Source organism: Periplaneta americana, chromosome 16 (assembly GCF_040183065.1).
Source record: "Periplaneta americana isolate PAMFEO1 chromosome 16, P.americana_PAMFEO1_priV1, whole genome shotgun sequence".
In the NCBI taxonomy this organism is placed as follows: domain Eukaryota; kingdom Metazoa; phylum Arthropoda; class Insecta; order Blattodea; family Blattidae; genus Periplaneta; species Periplaneta americana.
The window spans coordinates 23755904-23782290 of record NC_091132.1 but is presented as its reverse complement, the minus strand read 5'-3'; the positions used below and the strand labels follow the sequence as shown (position 1 = coordinate 23782290).

Sequence of the window (26387 nt, the reverse complement as noted above, 5' to 3'; positions counted from 1 at the left end):
CTTCACGTGGAATTGAAAGGAAAGTGTCAGTTTTTCTAAACGAGGATTGTGATTGGCAGGCAAGGGCAAGATTTCTATTGCAATAAGAAAGACATTTATTTTTGACACTCAATTAGTAGGCGACGGTAGAGGGACAATCAGCAAAGTATTTTGTGTGAAACTGCACTTGAGGAAATTGAACGGACTATATTGGCTCGAGGACATAGAATTAAGGAGTGTAACTAAGAAATTGCTTAGAATGTGTTAAGAAGTACGTAATTATTGTGCAAATTCTTTCTCTTTGATGCCAATATTTCTTATTGCTTATAACTGAGTTACTAAATATCAAGAAAATATTCAGAAGGAAAGTTCTCAGTTTTACCCCATGTGTTTGAACGTGACATCTCCAATTCTTTGGGAATATGTACAGGTTCTGTCGTCACGGTAATGCAGTACCAGACTGAAGGTTTTGTTTACTCTGTTGGACTAGTTATTTGGATTAGCCAAACTAATCATTTCCAACTGAGTAGATGACATTCCATCAGGTGGTATTATGTTATGTTACACTGATGATGGAACCTGCAAGTAGTTTCTAAGTAGTGATCGATTATTTAAAAAAAATTATTCGTGGTTTAACAAATGAATATCAAGTAATTATGGCTGTACGAGTGAGGAATAAGATGTCAGTGGCTCCATGAAGTAAATTACTTAGTCAAACATTAGTTTTATTTTTTTAAGAAATTAATTCTCTTGTCACAGCAAAGAACATTTCAAAAAGAAAGATTTTATAATATACTGTAATAAATTACTTTAAAATATATTCATCAGTCATTAATAATCATTAGATACTTCGCTTGTTTACTTTACGTGTTAATATATATTGGTCTTGGAGAAAGATTCGATTTCTGACGTCTCTAGTAAGGCACGTGGAATGTACAGAGCCAGAGTGCGACGTTGCAAATAACAGCAATCCCTCTTCCCTCACTCCGATGGCGGCCAGTGAGCTGTGGACGGACAGGCAGATAAGCGCAGAAGAATAGTTAGTGGATGTATCTATGTGTCAAGGTCTTGTCCACTTCCTATGTGGCACCAGAAAGGAATGTGATGTATTTGTTTCTCATTGCCTGAGGGATCCGGGGAATAGATGGGAGTTCAAAAATACAGTAGCGTGCAAATTAATCCGAACGACGTAATTACTTATGCAGAAACACTCAAACGGGATAAAAAAAGGATCTAAGACATACCTGAGTAATCTATGTGGCCTCCCTTGTTCCTAATAACAGCTCTGAGACGATTTGGCATGGATTCCACTAATTTCCCACAAATATTCTTCATTTCTTCATCGCGAAACCATACACCAATGAGGGCAGAAATCATCTTCTCCTTTGTAGAACAATCCATTTTTTGCATTCTTCTTTTGCAAATTGACCACAAGTTCTCAATGGGGTTGATGTCGGGTGAGTTGCCTGGCCAGGGGAGTACCTGAATATTCTTCTTGTTGAAGAATTCTGTAGTTTTTCGAGATGTGTGGCATGGTGCCAGGTCTTGTTGGAACACACTCTGCCATCCGGAAATGATTTTTGCAGCTGGGGTACGATTCTGGTTTCCAATAAGTGAATATATTTGTCAGACTTCATCATTCCCTTGATAGGTATTAATGCTCCAGGCCCTTCATGTGTAAAACAACCCCAAAACATTACTTTAGGGGGGTATTTGGGTGCTTGTTGGAGATGAGCTGCTGTTACTTTTTCGGATCCTTTCAGTATGTAAGAAACACGGTGGTCGTGGACCTCGAAATGAGACTCATCGGAAAAAAGTACATTCTTCCAGTCATTCACTGTCCAGTGTTGATGTAATTTTGCCCACATTAAGCGTTTTTTGCACATAACAGGAGTTAGCAGTTGATTCTTAATAGGCTTACGAGCCCTTCATCCAGCTTCCAAAAGCCTATGCCGAACTGTTGTGACGTGAATATTCGCCCCATTGGTAGCCATTAACTCGCGGGTTAAGTCGACAGCAGTTAGTCTAGGATTTAATTTACTTTTCCTGACAATTAAACGATCATCTGCAAGTGAAGTCTTCCTTTTCCGGCCACAGTTTTCTTTTTTCTGGGGTGTGATGGATCCAGTCTCCTTGTATCGTTTTATGATCGAATTAACAGTAGCCAAACCAATGTGACATTCTGCAGCAATTTGCCTCTGTGTCTTAGAAGAATGCTCTGCTAATGTTATAATTTTAGACCGTTTTCGTGGAGTTGTATCCATTTGTGAAGACGACAGAATGTACACAGGATTGCAGTATTAAATCTTCAACACAACTGAAATACTTATAAGTACAAAACGACAGGCAAAATGTCACATATTATAAAAAAAATAATGACAGATCTTCAACAATGGAATTACACGTACTACAGATGTCAATTAAAGCGGTATGAGCAGCTGTGAGGCCAACAGTGACAGAAAATGTAAAAATATGTTGTGTTCGAATTAATTTGCACGCTACTGTATATGTTACAGAGCTGTGAAAAGTTGTTTCTTTGCTTATGGGAGCTGTAACTTCCTCTAAACTTTGTTTATGAAAGTACTTACTATTGTATATTATGTACTATATTCCTATTGTTGTGTCATTATTATTAATATTAATATTTCTATTTAATTTCTGTGTAGAATGCTCCCTATGTGACTAAACTTATCTAGAGTGCTGTACACAATACCCCGTTATGTCATATCATAGTAATACTCTGTACGTACTAAATATACATGATTCTGCATCTACATACAGTGACGTGTGCACACACATACACATATATACAAACAGTTCTTTTTGTATTATTATATTTATAAGGCTGAGAATATTTTTTGACTCAAATGACTCCATAATTACAATTTTAAAACAGTGTTGGCCATATGATGGTCTCAATTTCATGCAGAAATATTAAGTGCAATGCATATCATTTATAAAATTATTGGTGCTTATGTTTATCTGCATGATAGGATAAATTGAGACAAGAAAATAATGTTGAAGTAGAACTAAATTGAATTAGCTTCTCTCATGAGCACTGCCTAAAAAAAGAAAGAATTACGAAACTATGTTATAGTGTTTGTCTGACCTCCTAAGATAGTGACAACTAAATATTTTTATAATAATTCATCAGTAATATAATTATTAAGTAGTTTATTGCTACACTACCCTTATTAAAGGGTAGCCACAAGGACAAAGTTTTTAAAAATTTACATTTAGTAAATATAAAATGTTTCGTTTACAAACTAAGGCATCGTCGTTGTTCCTGCAGTTACTCCTATGTGCGAAATATAAAATTTTTCAGTAGGAAGAAAATAGTAATATGCGTTACAAGAGTGGTATGTTGAAGTTTTCATGTTCGAGGAAAAGTCTGAAAAAGCGAAACGTAGTTGAGCTTTTTTAATTTCCGAGAATTGAAAGAAAACATACCGCTTGTGTATCGTACATTATTTTGTGCGAAGATCGTTTGTAACATACTTGAAAGAGGAATTTCTAATTAGTTGCAATGAAATCTCCATCTTGGCTTCTGTTCAATGACGGCAAATTTGCAAAACAAAAATATCTATCTTCAACATTGTTGCTTTAAAATGTTTTCTGTGTTTACTATACTCCAGCAGGCCGTGATATACGTGTCTTTTTTTTCCCGCAGTCTATGATGAGTCTGGAATCTTGTTGATTTTTTTCACGGCCTCCTTAATGTTACTTGCATCACGAATGCAGTAACTTTAGTGGAGTTGTAGATTTTACTTAATTTTTGCAAATCTTGAAAAACAATAATTAACAGTGCAATTTAGGTGAAATTGCAGTGGTAAGTTTCCAATTTATAATTATTACTATATTGAATGTCTCTAAAAATAATATGTTAAAAGCCTAAAGCAGTAAAATCAATATGTCACTTAAGCGGTAAGAAGAGGGAAATTGTTATGTGTGTTAGGTTGGGAATACTGAATGTGGAATTTTAGACTTTCCGCGGATTGGTTTTGTGCGGAAACCAAGCAAATACGCACAATCTCGCACAAAACATATTTATTCATTCTATGACAGCGGTACATAGGAGATTGTGAATTCTTACATTTTCGAAAGAAAGAAATACGAGTATAATTACATATAGGAGATTTTATTATTTGCTGTATCACTATTTAAGTTATTTAATAGAACAAAAATCTGAAAATCAATAAATATGTCACATAAGAGTTATTGCAGGAATGACAATGATACGTTTTCAATTTAAAAAAGAATTATACTTATTTTCATAATCATTAATCTGTTCCAAAATAAAACAAAATTGTTGTATTGAATGAATTATGATTCTTATGCTGATGTTGATTATGATTTCAGAAATTAGAAAATAGTAATAATAACAAAAAATATTTGAATTTATTTTTGATATTTATTCTAGACATGAATAAATGTGCTGAAGATAATAATCGATGTTATTTTTCCGAATTTCATTCGTAGTTAAATCATTTTGAAACGTAAAACTTGTGGCAAACACTGCTTTAAAATACTATTATTTAAAACTGGGTTTGAGATAAATGCTTTGTTTTATGTGTAAGTACTGTACGTAACTTTTCACTAAACAATTTTTATAAGCATGTGTAAGTTAAACTGTTTCATAGCTTTAGGTACAAATGCAGTACCGGTAACACAATGTGATTGTTTTGTAGCTCATCTCCTGACAGTCTGACTACTGAGCGTAATGATAACAAATCTCCTGGAGGCAATGTATCGCCAACAGGGCTGTACAAATTAGTGGTTCCTCTGCTGCGCTGTGAAACTGTTGATGTGAGGGATGCGGCAGTCCACGCACTTGGGAAGGTTAACTCTGATGCACTGAAGTAAGTTAGTAGTTTCACTACATTGATTTTATGAAAGAAAATATTAACTTACGAAAAATCCCACACGAACGTTTCTCAACCATTGAACGAACTCTTTGATACTAGATGACCAATGAGAATCGAATTAATGATAGTTGGAAGTATGCTACCAGAGTCTAGTATATACAGTCACGAAGCTCAATACGTAGTAAATATGCATCCATAGATAGTTGCCAATCACTAGGATCGCTACTTTCGCCTCATTACAGACAATGCACAGTCTATTGTTCCTAGTGCCTTCATAAACTCAAGCTTCGTGACTGTATATACTAGACTGTGATGGTACTCAAAATTAATAAGTGACAGATTTTCCCCCTACGTTCATTTGTTTTATTTGTATCGTCTCTGTTTCGATGTGTCAGCAATCAAGCAATTACGTGAGACTCGCAGTCTCAACATGCAACAGTAATTAATTACAATAATTGCACAATTAATTACTATAAGTAAAAGTGTTTAGACTGCCTCCGTGGTCTGTTGGTCAGCATGCTGTCTTCCAGATCAGGAGGTCCCGGGTTCGATTCACGGGCTCGACTCTCGGTGAATTTTTCTTGAAGATGAAGAATTCCCTGGGTGTCTACAGTCTGGAAATTTGTATGAATGTGAGTGTGATTGTGAGTGTGCTGGGTTAATATTAATTAACCAATCATCACAAATATAAACAAAACAAAAAATACATCAGGACTGTCGCTGTTCAGTAACCTGAACACACGTTTCAGCATCACATTGTTGACAAGTAACTCCATCTGTTAGCACAACCAAAAGCATCTAATAGATGTTATAGAGTTACCAACAACGAAAAAAGAAAAGTGTTTACAATAAAATTATAAAATTACAGCTAAGCAATGATAAAAGAGTTCAAAATGAAGTAGTGTTATAATCTCAAATGTTCAGTTGTTTTTATTCCAAGGAGCCGTTTATTCTTGTCATCTCTGCTGACTGTTTTTCTGGATCTTATTATTATAACCTCGAATATTTAGTTGTTCAGAATTACAGTTGTTTGCATTGGGATTATCTTGCAAAATACAGTTCGTGAAAATAGTTATCCTCAGGTAATTTGATTTCGCTTTTTAAACTCATGTTTCCTATCATTAGATAATTATTTCTCAATCTCTGGTCTCGAAATAATTATCATGACAACAAACATTCGTTAAGCTCAATTAAATTACCGGAAAACTATCAGCACTCGTATTATATAAGATAATTTATATCTAGGTCACTAATAATAATTGAAACATACTTTTACTAGCAATTACTTCCTTGTTTCAGCATAAGTCATTGTTAAACATATCAACTGCTCAGAAAGTGGAGACAGGTAAATAATCGGTTAGCACGTTAGACTGAGAAACAAGTGGGCCCGGGTTCAATTTCTAGTTGGGACAAGTTACCTGGTTGAGTTTTTTTTTCGGGGTTTTCCCTCAACCCATTAAGAGCAAATGCTGGGTAACTTCTGGTTCATCTCTCTAGCATTATCACCCTCATCTTACTCAGAGGCTGGATTAAAAAAAAAAGAAAAAGCTATATAATTATTGTTTTATTATGCCAATGTCATGAAATTTGTGACGTCAAATATGTCCCATGTGACAAGTAACAGGTAGGGATATTTGGAACTGATTTATCTATTTTTTTTTTTCGAGATATTCCTGCTGATTTTTCATTTTATTTTAATAGCCATTAATTTGTTTGCTTCCCAAATTTGTATTGAGTTGCAGTTCCTCATGTTATAATACTTTTAATTATTGAGTCATAAAGACTTTGATTTTTTAATTGTTTTATTCCACAAACTTGGATTAAGAGCACTTATTGCTTTTACTTTAAATATTAATTTTTGTGCTCAAGTATGTTTTACTTTGTGCATAATATTATTAATTCCCCTTTTGAGAAGTTATCGGTTTTTTTCTAATCAATGAAAAACAGATAAAATAAATGAAGTCGCTACTTTTAATTTTCTTCTTTCAGTTTCGACGTTATGTATTCCATATAATAATGAATGATCTTCTAAAGTTGTAATTTCCATAAAGAATGCACTGTAAATTTTTATAAAAAAAATATACGTGTGAGGGTTTCAGATGAGTTACAAATAGTGTTTGTTGTTTCCAGAGATCTGATGGAGGAATTAGTGATTTACATTCGTGAGGCTGTTGATAGAAAACAAGAGAATATGAGAAGAAGACGACGGCGTGATGCTTTAAGACTTCAGTTGGTCAGGGTTTTCGAGCTTGTTGCTGAGTATGGAACATTTGGTATCAGGTAGGATTCTTCATTCATATCTCCTCATTTGTTTCATTTTTTGCGAACATTTGTGCGTATTGTTAGAACTACTATATTTGTTTCATGTGTGCTTGTACCTGTACTGTAATCATACTTCTACCCATGTATATATCCTATAACTCTGGTATTAGAAACTGGAGGTACAGCTAAATGTCATCTTTCAAAATCGCCTGTCTTGTGAATTTTGAACTTGATGCCCTCTAATACCCATAATTGTAATAGTAACTCTCTTCACATCTTCTTTGTTCTATATTTCCTTCTTTCTAGTGGCTTCCATTCACACAGTAAGTTGTTTGTGCCATCTTTTTATTCCTTCATTATAAGATGATGTCCTGACCAATTTAGCATCCTATTTTCAATTCTGTATGTGATATGTTCATTAGCATTAATTTTCTTTATAATCTAATTTTTAATGCAATATATTCTAATCTTGAGAGCCTAGCACTTCTACACAGCTAGTTCATTTCTGCTCCTAGAATTTTTTTTTTTATATTTCTATTGTCCTTACACATAATATCCATATTGTAGCTATAGCTGCACTTAAACTTACAACCAACCCCATATCCACACCCACATTCATGCTGTTCTCATTATGTCCATTGTTCTCGCTCATATTCATATCCATATCCATCCATATTCACCCATATTCATTTTCATACTCATGCCCTTGCCCATGCCCGATTTTCATATTCATGCTATTTATAGTTAACCATATCCGTGTTGTACCTGTGGCCTTCCTTTATCCATGCCAGTTCCAATGCCCATGCTCATATCCATACTCATATCCGTGCCTATACCTATGTCCACAGCCATTCTCATCTCATCCATACTTAACACACTTATACAGGGTGATTCACGACTAATGAGCCGCACTTTAGGAATCACTTCTATAGGCCATATCATTAGCTTGAAAGTTATTCGTAAAAATCCAAATATCATACTGTGAATCAGGCTTTGGAGTTGCTTGCGTCATACTCGTATTACAAACATTGGAACATAAACTAAATGGAGGGTTGCTCTGTGACTTGAAATAAGGGGATGAAGGGGAAGTTAGGTCTGGTGAGCCGTGATGAGGTAATGAAAGCTAAGCACCATTCGCATCAGTGTGGCCAAGTGCATTGAAGTGGAAGGAGGGATATTTGAAAATCTGTTTCCAAACTGAGGTGTGTTTATGATTAGTACAATATTTTAAATTAATATTTCTGTGTATTTTAAGTGAATAATTCTCAGTTCTGTTGAAACCCAAAGGATTCAATCAGCTGTAACTCCTTAATGATCAATAATCAGACCCATGTTCATATGACATTTTATGTCCAAAATGGCCCATAGAACTGATTTCTAAAGACGGGTCATTAGTCGTGAATCATCCTGTATATATTTCATATCCATGCCTATACTAGTGCCCATACTCGTCTGATATCCATACTTATAGTTGTTCCCATATCTATCTCATATCCATGCCTATGCCCAAACTCATTCCCATCCCCATCCATGCCTATGTGTATGCCCAATTCCAAAGTGTGTTATTTTATTGATAAGAATTTGGAATAAACACATGTCTGTGTAGCTTATTGTGTTCGGATTGTGTTGATGAAAGGCAGTGACTGGTTACATTTTGGTTACAGCCCTTGCGTCTTGGACAGGGATACACAGTCTCTCCATCCTACGTTTGTCGAGTACATAGATGGAGCACGTTTGTACCTGGAGAACGAAGCAGACAAGGAAGTCCCAGCTGTGAGAGATATCAAATTGCACTTTTGCAACTTTATTCGCAAAATGATCAAGAGCTTCTCATGTAAGTCCTTTCAGATAATCTTACTTTAAAATGTTTTTTCATCTTGCTGTGTATTCTCATTTCCAAGAATATGAACAATTTCACAATATTCCCTGGTTATTTAAGCTGCTATTGATTGTGAACACATTTGTTACTCAGAACTGAACCACTGAAACAAGATCTTTAAGGGTTGAAGTTGAAAGGGAAGAAATTTGTTCAAAATCTGAATTAACAGCAAATATTCTTTTATATGCCGATTTTCATAACTGGTAAAACATGAGAAGTGATTACAATATACATACAGCTATTTATATAGATCTTTGCAAGCTTGATAATATAATTTGCTTGAACTGTACAGTGTATAAATGTGTGGGATTATCAAGAATGTCTTTTGTTGTATGCAGTCAAGAAAACGAAAGTTCATCTTATTTGGGGGTGGACATTAAAGTGATTTCATTTATGCAAGTCTGTCTTTTGAATAGGTAATAGTTAAAGGAAATTACCTTTAATTTTTAGCATTATGAAGGAACTGAATTGGTAACAAATCAATCTTCTTAATGTATCCAGCTGTTTGCTGACAACATAAAGTCCACTATAGTCTACTGTAGTCTATTCAGTTGTTGTTTTTCACGAGAAATGAGTGGTATTTTGATCGGTGTTCATTATAGTCCCTCAATCGGATATCCGGGTAGGAACTGCACTGAGAGATGCCAAGAATCGTACTAAAGTACTTATTTGGAACACCAACAGTCACACCTTCCAGTCAATCATAGCCAAGTTTAATATTGAAAAGAATTGGTAACAAAACACAATGAGAAAACGTGTGTTCTCTTTGTAACATTATTTTTTTTATAAATAATTTTTATGCTCACGGAGATTATTTTTGTGATTTTCGTTTCATTTTTATTACTTTTTATTGTAGTTCTTGTATTGAGTTGATGTTAATGAAACGACCATTTTTATGCTCTAATTTTCATTTTACATTTTTGTGCTTTTAATAGAATTAAAACATTTTAACATCTTATCGTTATGGCTTTCATATGAATTAATTTGTTATATTATTTGAGTCACAACAATAAAACAAAAGCCTAAATTTAATTTCTCATATTCTTCAATAAAACGCTTGATCACTACAAAATTTTCTCATTCATACCTACAAGAAATAGAATCAAATGCTAAAGACAAAAAATGGATTACACTACTTTCCAACCCAGATATAATCCCCCAGAGACCAAGGAAAACAGCAGTTGCAGCCTTCAGACTACTGACAAATCATGACTGTCTAGCAAGTCATCTCTACAGAATAGGTATCTCAGCTTCACCCATATGTGTCCTGTGTAATGATCCAGCAGAAATGAATGAAGACCTGTGAAGCATTAAGATCAGAAGAAACTACAGTTCAAAAATATTGGAAAGCACGACTGCTAATGGCTTCATTGCCAGATGCAAGGCACTAGACAACAACATATTATTTGAGTCTAATAGTTCAGGCAGAAATTCTAGAGTCAGACAGACAATTAGAAAGAGAGAGAGAATGAGTTAAATTTGTTTTTTTATGTTTGCCTACTCTCTTGGTTTTCGTGAGTGTGTGCAGGCATTTGTTTTATGACCTTATTCTTGTGGGAGGAAAATTTCATTACTATTAATGTCGAAAATATCTGAGATTGCGGTTTTGGTTTCAGCATTTTGCAAAGTAATCTATGAAACTGTACTTAAATAACTCAACTTTAAAATCAAATTCATTCTATCCTTGTTTCTTTGGCTTCTGTCATTTTTGGATAGGCTCTGCAGTTTAAAGGGATGTTAATGTTTGTATGTTTAGTCAGCAGTTCGAAGACTTGTTGGAACCTCATAAGTGACACCAATAACTTAAGGCATCACTCATGAGCAACTAAGCAAGGAGATAATGGGATAGGGTGACCAGTTCCTTTCCCCAAAATAAATATCTGAATTCAAATTGAGGAATAGTTTTTTTTTTTTGCAACCATTTTAGCTTTGTTGTGTATTAAAATTTTACATTATTGACTTAATATTTTGAGTGTGTAATTGTTCTATTTCAGTGGAAACATGTGTGACGCTCTTAAAGAGGGACCTCCGTCGTAACCTTTTCACGTTGTTTGCTGGATGGAGTGGACGATTTGGTCGACCACTGGGCCATCAAACTTTGGGACAGGATATGGATGAGCGACCCTGTTCTGAGCTGCAGTTGTCAGCACTTCAGGCCATGAGTGCATTGCTTTGTTGCGGATCGTGTTTCAATCCACAAGGGTTGGCAGAGGATGGTGTGTTCTATCCTTGGCTGGATATGTTGTTAGCTTCTCGTGACGAAAAGGTAAGACACAATTCTTTTTATGCTGTTAGGAAAGCTGGTAGCAGTAAATGTATAATTTGATAATTTCGAATACTGAGTGCATGATTAATGAATGCATGCCAAATTCTTAGATATTATGAAACAATTATGGGGTCTTTGTATCGTAGATTTATTGATTCCTTTCAGTACCTCATACAAGATGTTAAGACATGATGCAAAATGCTAAATAGTTGAGCAATACTTGATTGATTGTTGTAACACTAAAGTTTCTCTCTAGAAGTAATGTACGGAAACTGTAGGTCAATAATTTGCGACTAAATTCCAGTTATTGTCACAAATTGCTTCTCTTGTTCTCACTAAGCAGGTACTGCATCTAGCCATGACTGGTTCTGTTAGGGTCGTCTGATTACTTGTGTAAATGAAATGTGAATTAAAGCATTTTGTAATAACACTAATGGCCATTCTCCAGATTTTTTTATGCTGGTTTAGTGTAGTCGAACTTTTCTTTTACGCTTTTCTTAAAAAATGATGTAAACAGAGAGAAAGTGTAGATTATGGGAATCTGTTTATGCATACCAAGAACATTAGGGATACAATGTTCAGTGGATAGAATGATTTGTAATCAATTCTCGGAACTTTTATAACAAACAGAACTATATTAAATATTACAAGTATTGAATATTAAATTTAGAAATGCTAAATTTATCTTACACATTATTTTAATCTCTTCAAAATATCAAAATATAAGGCCTACACGCACATTTCGAAACGAAACACACTAGTTATTTTTACAAAAGAAGTCTGATATTTTATACTGTTTACATCTCTTATGTCTCAAATTGTCTATTTGGTTCTCTAGTTCATACGGTTTATCAAATATTGAATCATCTCCTTCTGTAACAGAAAGATATCCCCTCATAGTCTCTCATGTTACAACTACATCTGCTCTTGTGGGAACACCAAAACTGTCATCAACATTACCAGCACTGTTATCCTGGAGGTGGATGGGTGTCGAGGTCCTCCACAGTTTGTGCCTCATCAGTGATCACATTATCCTTCATGAGAAAAATAAGTGATTACAGAATTTTTTGTACTTGAATCTTCATAAATTGTCTGTATTTATAGCAAAATCTACGTTAGTAGTCACAGTTTTATGTTGGGTTATACGCATTGATGCCATAGTTTTTTTCTCCCTTTGGCCGAAACAAACGTAAATTGCGAGAAGTTTGAAATTAGGGCAGCGTAAATACAAGGGAAGAAATATAATAATAGGAAAATTGAAGGGACCGTCAAAAAAATGTTTTAAACGACGGAAAAACATTAATTGTGGGAATGTAAAAGTGGGATTCGACTGTGTATTTTATGTATGTACAGTACAGTAGACCTATTTTTACTACTTACATGATTTGCTCCTTAGCTGCTATAATGGTGTAGTGGCTAGAACACTGGACTTATAATCCTGTGGATCCTGGTTTGTTTCCTGGCATACCCCTCATTTATTGGTCAAGCCCATTGTCCAGGTAACACAGGAATTTTCTCTGGGAGTAACAGTTCCCCTGTGGCATTCCAAACAAATCTCCATCATCTCATCTCATTGCGGGTGTGGCATTGCCCAGCCTCCTATGGCACACCCTGGACAATGACCATTTCAGTAAATTGGTATACATAACTGGCTTCATTTGGGTAAATGACGTAAGTCAAGTGCCTGCCATTAGAAGAAGAAAGCCTTGCTTGAAGAAAGTACAACTCTTTTGGAAAGTCAAGTTTAACACAGAGGATTTTGACTTGGCTTCATTAATGGAACTATATTCTGTAGTCAAGGATACAGGTTTTTTGAGATGATACTGAATAACTTAGGCAAGCATAGTAAGCATTTAGCCTACGATGGATCTGGAACACACTAGATGGGCCTGCATAAAAAAAAAAAAGAAGTGGTACTTTCACATCTACAATTGCACTACTGTCTTCCATCATACTGCTTTCTAAGATTACTGCAAAAGAATGTCTTGCACAGCTATCCGGCATTAATTCTTATTACATTAAAAATGAAGTTGAAGTCCATTGCTTTACTTAAAATGTTCTACATAAAGGTGTTACGTGCTGTCTCTTCTCACTTTATAGATCTCTTGGATATGGAACAACAAGTTTTGATGGTGAAATCATTGCAATAAGTGCATGTCTCAGGAATCTTCTATGCCACATCAATAAATTTAGGAATGCAGTTATGTTGTCAGACTCCAAAGCAGCTATTCATCAATCGTCTCTAAACACACACTTTCATCTCAAACAGCAGAAATAACTAAAATGCTCTCTCAATTAATATCACTCAATAAAAGAATTGTATTCCAATGGATACCATCCCATTGTGGAATCCTGGGAAACGAGAATGCGGATGCTTTAGCAAAGAAGGGCAGCACTGCTACTTACAGACCTGTTACTAAATCCACGTATTACTCTGTGAAGAGATTTATTAAATCTACACACTTAGACTTCAACAAACAAAATTTGATAACTCAATCCCAAGGAAAAAAATGGAAAACTCTGCATCAAAATCCACAGTTAATTCCCGATTTACCACGAAAATCGTCTGTAGCTGCATTTAGATTGGCAACAGGCCATGATTGTTTGGCCAAACACCTGCATAGAATTGGAATATATCAGTCCCCTAACTGCCCATTGTGCAACTCAAACCAAGAAATGGATTCGGAACACCTCAAAATCTGTGCTTCAGTGGCTGGTCATGATAATATCTTTGAAAAATATTAGAGTGCAAGAGGTCAAATGACTTTATTGTCAAACGCCTGGCATTAGAAAACAACAACAACAACATAAAGTGTTACTATCATTTGGGATTTCTAGTACCAAAACATGTCACCTTCTTATATGCTTCCCCCTCCCCCCCGACAAAATTATACACTATAGTACTAGTATGTTTAAGGACTTAGACACTTGAATTCTCTCAAACCATATTTATTCTTGTCGTGTAGAGTTAGTGAGTACATGGGACACATAAACACTCCATCTTGTAAAGTAAATCGAGAAACATCGAATCTAATCACACAAACACCACAAAAGAAATTCTCGCTCTCATAGTGACTACCATATCCAGCAGGGAATTTAACTGTTTACTAAACATACATACCACAGTCTACTATATACAGTCGCGAAGCTCAATATGTAGTAAAAATGCAAACATGGGTAGTTGCCCACCACTAGGATCGCTACTATCGCCTCATCATCGCAGATCTCTCTCCTAGCAGACGACAAAATATGTAACACTTTCGTTGTGTTCTTCTGGAAAAATTAACACCTTCCTTCCATTATTGAAATATTAAATGCATAACGTTAATTTATTATTTTAATGAAGTATATTAAATTCCACCATAAACTCGAAGATACCTGCAAGAAATAAGTTAATATAATTTTTGTTTGTGCAAAACGAACTGAAATTTACTATAATAGCTTCACTCATTTAAGATTATAGCGATAATTAACTATGAAACCAATAAATATTAATTTGCATTTCCCTTTACAACAATAATAATGGAAATATGAATTAATGGAGTAACTTACGTGTACCGGTACTTGTAGTGTAGGCTTACGTAGTTAACAAAGTGGGATGAGGTTAAGCAATAATAATCACACCAGAATTGGAAATAAAACGTGATCAATAAATTTTATTGTAACAGGCTTTTTCTACGTCTTTAGTAAAGCAACAAATAAAAATAACAACAAAATTAACAGCTATAATTAAAAACATGTCCTTTGAAAGAAAAAAAGTAGGCCTAAGCAATAATAATCCCACCATAATTGAAAATAAAACGTGATCAATAAATTTCATTAAAACAAACTTAATATTTCAACGTCTTTAGTAAAATAACACATAAAATAATAAAAAAATTAATAGTTACAATTAAAAATATATCCTCTGAAAAAAAAAAGTAGACCTAACCTTTATTTCTCTGGAAATTTAGCAGCCCAAGTGATAGAACTTTAACCGGTATCTAATGTCCTTTCGGTTAGACTGAAACATTTCATTGTGAAATTTAAGGATATAATGTATTCTAACAGTCGCAAAGAACTTCAAAATTAAGAGTTTTGTTTCTGCACAGGATTCTTGTGGAAACCCAGGAACCTTTCTGAATCTTTCGGAAATCGGAAAAAGGATAACTCTGGCCTCTTTCTCTTACTGTTGCTACAATGTATAGCACTACAAACGTCTCCTCCTTGTCCCATATTATTATTCAAATTATTATATTTTAGCCATTAACATTTTCATTACAACCAATAACGAACATTTCACAAGCATCAATGTGAAATACGCAACGAGCTAGCACTCGATAGAAATACGACACAGTCCAAAGTCGACCATGGACAGTCTATTGCTTCTAGTTGCTAACCGCTTGGAGCGCTTTATCACGAGATTTGCAAAAAAACACCTCAAGCTTCGCGACTGTATATAGTAGACTGTGTACATACAGTAGTTTAAATTGTTTCATTTTTACATTTCACGGATATTTGTTATTTGGAATCCCCAATCTGAACAGAATTCTGTATCATTGTCCTAGAGAGAAATGTACTTTGACATCATATTGACAAGTTTGAAATCACTACTGTACAGGTTGATGGATCAGCAGATAAAAGTTAGAGGAACATTTGAATGAAAAGATGGAGAGAAATTAATTGAAGGGGTTGGGTCTAGTTTGTGACAAGCCACATTTTTCCATTTTGGATATTTTTTTACATGTATTACGATAGTGACTAGCCACCAGTGAAGTCTCCTGGTAAATATTCTCCGTAGTTACTCTCATAATCTTTGAAGCCTCTCTTTCTTGTATGTTTTTTTGTGCTAGACAATGATATGCCACAAAAATAACAACAGTGGAGCACTAATTTCCAGTGGTTCGTAAGGAAAATTACGTGTGTTCAGTTCGTTAAGTAATATCACTGAATTTTTTGGTTCAGATGAAGTTAAAGAATATATTCATAGTAAAGGAGTTGAAGAGGAGTCATCAGATGATACGTTAGAGGTAAGAAAATATTGATTGTGGCATGTCATTATATAACTCTACATAATGTTGGCTAAATTTTCGTTATTGTTTAAAACCTAATATTTATTTTTAATATATTTAGAACTCATATGAGAAAATTATTCTCATAGAAGTAGACTATAAGATCTAGTGTGTTATGTAAAAACCAGCATACTAAAACAAATTTAAATAGAAGACTTAATTTGTAGATTATGAGTTCCCTTGTTTTATAAGTATTGTTTTATTTAACTTCTGTAATTTTTTTATGTTATCATCACAATTTTAGGGGAGTGTAACAGTGTCAAGATCAATCTCTTACGCTCGTGTAAGGCCAAAACTCCAGAGATGGCGGCAAAAGAATCCTGAATCAAGAAAACGTGAAAAAAGAAAAATTCGTATAAATTTGGTATGTACATATTACCAGTATTTTTTTCTTGTGTTGTGTGTAGCTTTTCTACATTCTATAAACTGTAAAGTACCAGTACGCATAATAGTGATATATATGTTATTTATCCCTTTATTTTAAAATCTAGCCTAATACATGTTCACTTGAGAGGAGAAGGGCATTTACAGCTACATAAAACATGAACAAAAAAAGAGGGAATGTGACTTTCGTCAAGAAATGTGAAATGTATTTTTCGCTTTTTTCTATTAATAAGTTTAGTACTATATAATTTAATTTTTTCTGTTTCATTTCAGCACTATGCCAGTGATGCTGTAAAATTAATAGTATCAGGTCTAAATCTTGGACCTCCATCTACGTGCAAGAGTAGATCTCGACTAAAAGGACAAAAGATTCATAGATAATATTACTGAGAAGGAAACAAGAAGATTTTCAAGTCTAAAAAGACTGGCAGGAAAAAAGTGGGGATGCACAAGAGAAACTATGAATATATCATAAAAAATATACCACGCCAATTATCCAATATTACGGAGAAGTATTGATGGCTTCTCCCAAAAACTATCTCGATAAACTCATTTTATTTCAGAATCAGGCCCTAAGATTAATTACAGGAGCGGAAAAAACAACCACAATAGTTGCTATGAAGATTCTTACGAATATTCGTAATATAATTGAGGAATTGAAAGAACAAGCACTAATACAATATGAGAAATTAATTGGGTTGCCATGTACACGAAATAGTTAGTATAATATCAAAACTTTGGCCAGATTAAAAGCACGGAAATGTTTTATAAAGTTTATACAGAAAGTTAAAAAAAAAAAAAAAAAAACTAAAGTGTTCCTCAAAGGAAAAGTAATTTATTAATGAAAGACAACCTATTAAATACCATTCATATAGAACACAGCCCTCATGGACGATGTTAAAAAGTCTGAAACAGTAAATTACGTAGTTTTGAAGACTCTGGCCATAGAAACAATTGAGACAAGATACCTACAGAAGGTGTGGTTACAAATTTATACAGATGGATCCCTTATATTACATTGAAGAGAAGCAGAAGCTGAAGAAACAAGTCCTCTCTTTTCATTTTATCATTCTGCAGAAGAATATACAACAAATTTTGAAGGAGAAGTTACTGCAGTTTATATATACAGGGTGGAAGTGAAATAACTTTGCAGATTGAAAGGAACAATAGGGTACACTTACGTAAATGAATAGAAAACTAACATTACGTTTTGTGATTAAATGCATGTTTAATTAGAAAATTAAGTTTGAGGTTTCAACACTCCAACATCACTGCTAACACACTCTTCTCGTGATACAGATGTAAGAGGTCAACGAACTTTGTGTGTCTTGCTAGGTGAGCTGTTTTCTGGCGTGATGTTGCAACCTGCCCTCATCTTGCAGTGGCTTGAAATTAGAGATTTTTAAAATTAAATTTACACGAAAACCATCCAAGCTATTGAAATGTGCCAGAGGGATAAATTATTCTTTATTAGTTTTCTTATTGATATGGGCAAAAATCACAATCCTACTCCCAGTAGTTACCGAGTAAGAGGTTGTTAAACATTTCAGAAAAAAAAAAAACATTTTTTTCTGAATATTTTTTTTTTTTTATCCAATGCCACCAGGTTGTCTTTCGACATTTCTGGTCTTCTCTCCTGGCCGTGGCTTAGTTGTAACCCACTTCTGAGGTTGGGGTGCCTGGGAGGCATAGTTACATTACCCCGATGATGTGATAGGATGATTATGATAATGTGGTGCCAGGAGAGGTCTTAAATCTAAACTTAACCTAAATTCCAGACCATGGACGAACACAAGAATAATCCCCTTTAAGGAAAAATTCCTGTGCTCTAAGCGGGAATCGAACCCGGGACCTCATGAACTATAGCCAGAAGCTCTGACCACTAGACCATGAGGCTGGTCACATTAAAATATATGGATCATATGCGGAGACAAAGAGGAAGGCAGAAAATAGAAAAGATTGGAGAATGCTAGGTTTGCATTTTTCTGAATATACTATTAACTTTCCACCAATATGATATTATAGTTTTTTGTTACTTATAACGTGAGCTGTTCACTCTGAAAATCTGCAAGACTATTTCACTTCCACCCTGTAGTTGCAAAATCTATTATGCAGATTAAATAATTTCCAAAATGCTGTCCTATTATCAGATTCAAGAACAGCCATACAAGCTGTAATTTTACAACAGTCTACAAAAGGGGCTAAAATTCATTATTATTATGAGAAAATGATTGCAAGAAAAAAATTAGTTTACAGTGAATTCCTTCCCATTGTGATATAAAGGGAAATGAAACAGCAGATTTTTTGGCTAAACGAGCACTTAAATTTTACAACCATCTAATAATAGAATTCTATTTTATTTTGTAAAACATCAAAAGTAAATTCAAATCTGCCTAAAAACAACAAAATTCGGATGGAAGGAAATGATAAAACCTGGGAAATTTTATTGATTAACTCCGAGATAATCCTTCAAGAGCCACGCAAATCTGCTGTTGCGATGTTCAGGTTGATAACAGGTCTTGATTGTTTGGCAAGCCATCTGCACAGAGATGAAGTTGACATCATTGTACAAAAATACTGCAATGCAAGATGGTGAATTACTTCATTGTCAAGTGCTTAGGCATTAGGCCAACAACAACATATTTAATACATTTTGAGATCTCGTGGAATGTGTATTTTATTGTATACTTAATGTATCTAAGAAGAGGAACTTTCTAAAGAAAACCAAGAAACAATCTTCATCCTGGAGGTTATGTCACCTGCTAATAATATCCAAATTTATACAATTAAATTCATGGAAGTTTATGGATTGTGATATTCACGAGCTAGCTAGTTAAATAAATTAAACTTTGTAAACCATATTGCTGAAAGAAAAAGTGTAGCGAAACAGATGGCAGGGGAGATCATTCAGATCAGAATTTTAAACAAACTCTTTAGCAAATACAGTCTGTTCATTATTATATTACAAGTATTCCCAGGTACATAAGTCATTATAGCATGGAAAGTAATCATAGAGAAAACTTTGATTACAAACTTAACATATTCAGGCTATATACTGTAGTGACATACGTTACTTGGTGTGAATCCAAACAGATAATTCTTGTGTTCGAGGACAAATATCGAGGGATATTTTGTACAGAATATAATATTGCATTGAAAATTACCCAAGTCTGTCACATGTAACATATGTGTCACTCTTAAAAATGACCCCCCCCCCCCCCCCCCCTTCTGAGAAGGACTCCAAGGTTCGCACTGCAGCCTGAAGCTTAAATAATCATGGCCGGGAATTGAACATGGAACAATCTGTTGGCAGGCTAACATGCTACCATTCAGCTGTTAAGGAGATTAAAAATGATCTTACTTTTGAGTGCATTCTTTCCCTCATGATGTTTTATTTTTTCCTTTCTTTTTTTGTTAGGCTTTTTTCACTTTAAGTGATTTGCTTCTAATGCTCTTTCCTCTCGAGGGGAATGTACTCAGTTGCAATACTTCTCTGTCAGATGGCCGGTCTGTCATGGAATGGTGAGAAGATGGAACGAAATAATAATATGAAGGATTATAGTATTGGGAAGGAAACTGATCCTGTCCCTTGTAATTGGTTCTATGCTAGCATTCATCTGGAGAGATTTGGGTCATAATTTCTTCAGCATATACTTACGTCATTTGTTGAGTAAATTTTATAATATTTTACTAGTAGCTTCCCCATATGTTTAAGAAATGAATTCGCACAAAAAACTATTTTTGTTAAAAGTGTGCCTTTGGACTACTCATTCTCATCCCCTTCAATTAACAGACAAACAGTCACTCTCAAAGATGAATGACTAATCAAGAAAGTTATTGCATGTAATTCTTCAGAGACTCTAGTTTCTGTTATTTTCTATAACCATTAATATGTTTTCCTTAAATAATTAATTTTTTGTTTTCTGATCCATGTACTTTTAAAGAAGAATCTCCTATCCCTCTAGTCACTGGATCAGAAGATTGTGGGTTTAAACCTGCACCTGGCTAAGGGCAATGGATTTTCAAGGGCGTTAATCTTCTAAACATGTGATCCTCTGGGAGGGAGGTAAATCTTGGGGGGGGGGGGTTCTGTTGCAGAATTGCGGCTTGTGAAAAAATTCTCTCACTCATAAAGGGTTCCAGGTAAAACTTGTCGACTTTTACTCGCCCATGTTAATTCAGATTCTGAATAACCTGTGCAGTTGGAAACGTCATTAAAAAATATTACTGCTACGTCTGTTAATTTAATACTGAAATTACTTTTTAGGCTGGTTTCCGAAGGGAAACGAGTTTTTTTAATGATATTATGTTGTTGTTTTCTAATGCCAGGCGTTTGGCAATAAAGTCATTTGAACTCTTGCACTCCAATATTTTTCAAAGATATTATCATGACCAGTCACTTAAGCACAGATTTTGAGGTGTTCCGAATCCATTTCTTGGTTTGAGTTGCACAGTGGGCAGTTAGGGGACTGATATATTCCAATTCTATGCAGGTGTTTAGCCAAACAATCATGGCCTGTTGCCAATCTAAATGCAGCTACAGACGATTTTCGTGGTGAATCGGGAATTAACTGTGGATTTTGATGCAGAGAGTTCCATTTTTTCCCTTGGGATTGTGTTATCAAATTTTGTTTGTTGAAGTCTAAGTATGTAGATTTAATAAATCTCTTCACAGAGTAATACGTAGATTTAGTAACAGGTCTGTAAGTAGCAGTGCTGCCCTTCTTTGCTAAAGCATCCGCATTCTCGTTTCCCAGGATTCCACAATGGGATGGTATCCATTGGAATACAATTCTTTTATTGAGTGATATTAATTGAGAGAGTGTTTTAGTTATTTCTGCTGTTTGAGATGAAGGTATGTGTTTAGAGACGATTGATAGAATAGCTGCTTTGGAGTCTGACAACATAACTGCATTCCTAAATTTATTGATGTGGCATAGAAGATTCCTGTGACATTCACTTATTGCAATGATTTCACCATCAAAACTTGTTGTTCCATATCCAAGAGATCTATAAAGTGAGAAGAGACAGCACGTAACACCTGCACCGGCACCTTGTTCTCTGGAGATCAAGGATCCGTCGGTGTATAAATGAAGCCAGTTTTGTGGAGGGTACCTAATATTAATTGTCTCTAAAGACAATTGTTTCAGTATGTATGTGTGTGTTTATGTGCGTCTGTCAGTAACTCTCACTGATTTCTTTGTGCATGAACCTGTTTTGATAAGATTACTACTGTTCTCCAACCAAGAGATCAACCGTGAAAGGAATGTGCTTGCTATTACCTCATCTATTGGAACGAAGTAGATAAATAATATTACCGTTATAACGCCAGTTTAAAAACCATGCGCTCTCCTGCATATGTTATTTCCTGTATGAAGAGATTAAAAGACCAGGAGATTAACTGTGATCTAATTTTGTAACTAGGGTAGTATCAATATGTCTGTATCAATGTTATGGTTTATGCTGTGAGAGCTAGCCAATAGAGATAAGAGTAACCACGTGTGTGACCTTATGACATCAACATTCATTCACAGCATTACCCCTCTTCGTCTCATCCAGCGGAGACTTTCTCGTGGTTGGAGCACAGTATATTATTTATGTAAATATCTCTTTGATTCAAATCCACTTATATACAGAGGGAGTAGCGAAGTGCATTCCATAACCTCTCCTATTCAAAATCCATCCTCACTTTCCCATGGTGCAACCTGTTTTTAACAAACGAGGCTCTGAGTATAATTATTGTTCCATCAAAAATGGAGGAAATGCCATTTCAGCATGCTGATCTATCATGGCATGCATAAGGGTCCCCTATGTGGTGAAGGGTGGATATAGTAGGTGGAGTTGTCCTTGGCATCAACCCCTTTGATTAGATTACCCCCCCCCCTTTGATTTGATTACCTGGTTGGTTTTTTCCGAGGTTTTCCCCAAACCAAAAGCAAATGCCAGGTAATATTTTGGCGAATCCTCGGACCTCACCTCATCTCACTACATCTCGCCAAAATATTGTAAAAAATTGCACAAAATTAAAAAAATTGTAGAAAATTACTAAATTGTAAAACTATAAAAATTTGTAAAAATTGTAATTGTAAAATTTTGACTTGTTCCACATCTTAAAGCTTCATTGCTCATGTAAGATCTATGGAATAAAATGAATGAATGAATGAATGAATGAATGAATGAATGAATGAATGAATGAATGAATCCTCATGAGGAGGTTATATGGACCAGCTAACCAACGACAGGTGTGGTCCTCCAAACAGTTTGGGGGTTATGTATAGGCAGTGAGGGAAGTGGGAAAAAATCAGAGGCGGTATGCTATTCCGAGATTTTCCTCTGGCATACCTCGATTTTAAAAAAGGCTTTCCCCAAACCAAAAGCAAATGCCAGGTAATATTTTGGCGAATCCTCGGACCTCACCTCATCTCACTACATCTCGCCAAAATATTGTAAAAAATTGCACAAAATTGTAAAAATTGTAGAAAATTACTAAATTGTAAAACTATAAAAATTTGTAAAAATTGTAATTGCAATATTGTAAAATTTTGACTTGTTCCACATCTTAAAGCTTCATTGCTCATGTAAGATCTATGGAATAAAATGAATGAATGAATGAATGAATGAATGAATGAATGAATGAATCCTCATGAGGAGGTTATATGGACCTGCTAACCAACGACAGGTGTGGTCCTCCAAACAGTTCGGGGGTTATGTATAGGCAGTGAGGGAAGTGGGAAAAAATCAGAGGCAGTATGCTACTCCGAGATTTTCCTCTGGCATACCTCGATTTTAAAAAAGGCATACCTCCTCCCTTACAACATAGACATAAATGTTGTATACAATAAATTGTTTCGTACAGTCAGTAACTTGAATCTTTGAAGCTTACGCAACACATTACATTCCTTAATAAAATAATTTCTACTTCAGTTATTTACTAGATTGTTTTACAATGTCCTTTGAGATTTATCACTTAAAATAATGATAAAGCTTCAAAGTGCCTTACTTAATTATTAATAAAAAGTGTAACAAAGAAAAATGAAACAGTCACTAAATTGGCAACAATGGCCACCACAAGCCATTATACTACCGTTGTAAGCATTCCAGGGGTTGACTTATCAAATAAGCGTGTCTAAATACATATTGAATACAGTTCCAGTTTAGATTTACGAAGCAAACAGATAGTGCTTTTTGCTGTGAAGAAATTTATAAACAAATTTTTACGATCACATTTTTTCAGTGACGTTATGTCATTTTTTACTAACGGTATGTTTTCTGGCCAAAGAAACCAGTGGCGGTATTCTATACCGGCACATACCTTCTCTCTTCCCTCACTGTGTATAGGTGATTTAACCGCTATAACCTGAAAATATGATGGCTAAATTAAAATGGTTATACTTTTTGCTACATCACTTTCCTATATTAGAGAGAAGACAGTTAATGGTTTTATTGTCAAGAATTCAACATTAGTTAACAACAACAACTTATCTATAGTAAATATAAAAAACCTTAATTATTTTAAATATTTAGGTCTTAGGCAGGTCCAGACCAAGGTGAAAAAATAAAATGTTTAGGTTTTTTCCCGAAAGTGGTAGGAAAATAATATAAACCAACCAGAATACAGACAGGAGTGGAGAAAATTATAGTGGAGGCCACAAACCTCCTGAAGTTTGAAGTGCCATGAAATTGGACCCAAATTCAGAACAGAGATGGCTATTATTAAAAAATCATTAAGGTATAAGGAGAGTTGCAAAACTGGTACAACCTAAAAAAAAAAAAAAAAATAAGGCCAGCTTCTTGGTAATGAGGCATGAGTCAGGACAACAATCTGTGCAGAAGATGCAGTGAGATTGAAACTAACTGATTTGAAGTCTTTCTATGACTTGACTTGCTCCCGTTTTAATTTAGCGGTAGCTTTTGTTTATTTTGCAATAAAGTATGAATTTAAATGCTACCAGTGCCTTGTTTGTAAACATCGATGCATGGGTTTGTTCAAAGCCTGCCAAACTGCATTTCAGAACACTTTTAGTGACTGAAGTGTATTTTCAAGAGTTTCTATTAAAAATTAATAACAAAATTCGACTTATATCTACAATAGAAAGCCTTATCAGTCAACTTTCAGGGGGCCAGAAGCAATTTGATCCCATGATTCAGAGTGTGAAAGATTGCTTGCAGGCATCACTGTCAGAATTCGTGAGAGGAATTTACCTTCTATATTTCGCGTGTCAAAGGGTTGCCGAAATTGGTGATCATGTTGTCTGACGTTGGTTCATGAATTCCTTTTAAGATCATGAGAAATAAATCCAATTTTGTTGATGGTTTCAATATTTTGTTACTGAAAATTATTTGACTTTGGAAGTAACATGGCTTACAGAAGAAGCATGATTTCGTCTTCGTGGGTACTGAAGCTCCCAAAATACGCATGCCGTGCATGGAAAACCTTTGTATTCAGAGAAAATCATTGTGTATTATGCTTTATCTCATAAGCGAGTTATTGATCCAATTTTTAACCACTTCTATAGAGATCTTCGTCCAGATATTGAGTGGATTTTTTTAAATGTAATAGTTTAATTACTACGAAAATCATTATTTCCAACAGTATGATGTAACATCATATTTAAAGTGAAAACATGAGAAAATTGAAAGTTTTTTTATATATTTTTTGGAAATTGAGTGATCTCAAAATATCTTTGACTGCAAGATCTCTTTCTTCAACACTGCAGACTTATTCCTGGAGAGACCAATTAAGGGAAAGGTATACATAAATGAGCCTCACACAATCATAGCCGTCAAAGAAGCTATACATATAGAAGTTGCTGCAATTAGTGAATATCTTCAAAGAAGAATGTTCCAGAATTCGGAATGCCAGATCGAAAAGTATTTGATTACTGGTTGAGACCATTTCAACTTGTTTTGTAAGGTCCACGAACTAAAATTGTATAATTAGTTCATTTCGAAAAGACAAAGTGAGACAGTGGAACAAGCGAACAGCTTCAAATACTTGGGGTGTACTGTACTAGGTAATACGTAACAAGAACTACTGCCAGGAAGTAAAAAAAATGATAACAATGGCAAAGGAAGCTTTTAATAGAAAAAGAAGCATCTTCTGCGGACCTCTAGAAAAATAACTGAAAAAAAGAGACTAGTGAAGTGCTTTGTGTGGAGTGTGGACATCGTATGGTGCAGAAACATGGGCATTACGACGAAGTGAAGGGGAAGACTAGAAGCATTTGAAATGTGGATATGAAGAAGAATGGAGCGTGTGAAATGGACAAATAGGATAAGAAATGAAGCTGTGCTAGAAAGAGTGAATGAAGAAAGAATGATGCTGAAACTGATCAGGAAGAAGAAAAAAAGAAATTGGTTGGGTCACTGGCTAAGAAGAAACGTGAAGGGTGCACTTGAAGGAATGGTGAACGGGAAAGAAACGTTCATGGCAGAAGAAGATATGAGAAGATATTGTGGATCGTATGTGGAGTCTAAGAGGAAAGCAGAAAATAGGAAAGATTTGAGAATGCTGGGTTTGCAGTTGTAGAGATCTATGAATGAATCATGTTATCACGTTATACCAGTGATATGTTGTTTTATAGTCATATGATATGTTAAAAATGCTACCGCATTTTATTTTCATTTTTATAAAGAATGTTAAAGTTTCTGACGTTTTCGAGTAAATATTTGAGATCGCATTTCCCACTAAAAGAGCCATC

At 34.8% G+C, this 26387-nt stretch overlaps 1 protein-coding gene across 7 annotated transcripts in view; it reads left to right on the top strand.

Annotated features, from left to right (window-relative positions):
• fry (Protein furry) overlaps window positions 1-26387 on the top strand; it is a 719047-nt gene that overhangs the window by 69162 nt on the left and 623498 nt on the right. For all 7 annotated transcript variants that reach the window (XM_069813811.1, XM_069813807.1, XM_069813810.1 and 4 more), the window contains 4 exons: window positions 4668-4838; window positions 6975-7124; window positions 8771-8940; window positions 10980-11251. In XM_069813811.1, coding sequence (XP_069669912.1) covers window positions 4668-4838; window positions 6975-7124; window positions 8771-8940; window positions 10980-11251 — 763 coding nt within the window. The remainder of the gene's footprint in view (window positions 1-4667; window positions 4839-6974; window positions 7125-8770; window positions 8941-10979; window positions 11252-26387) is intronic.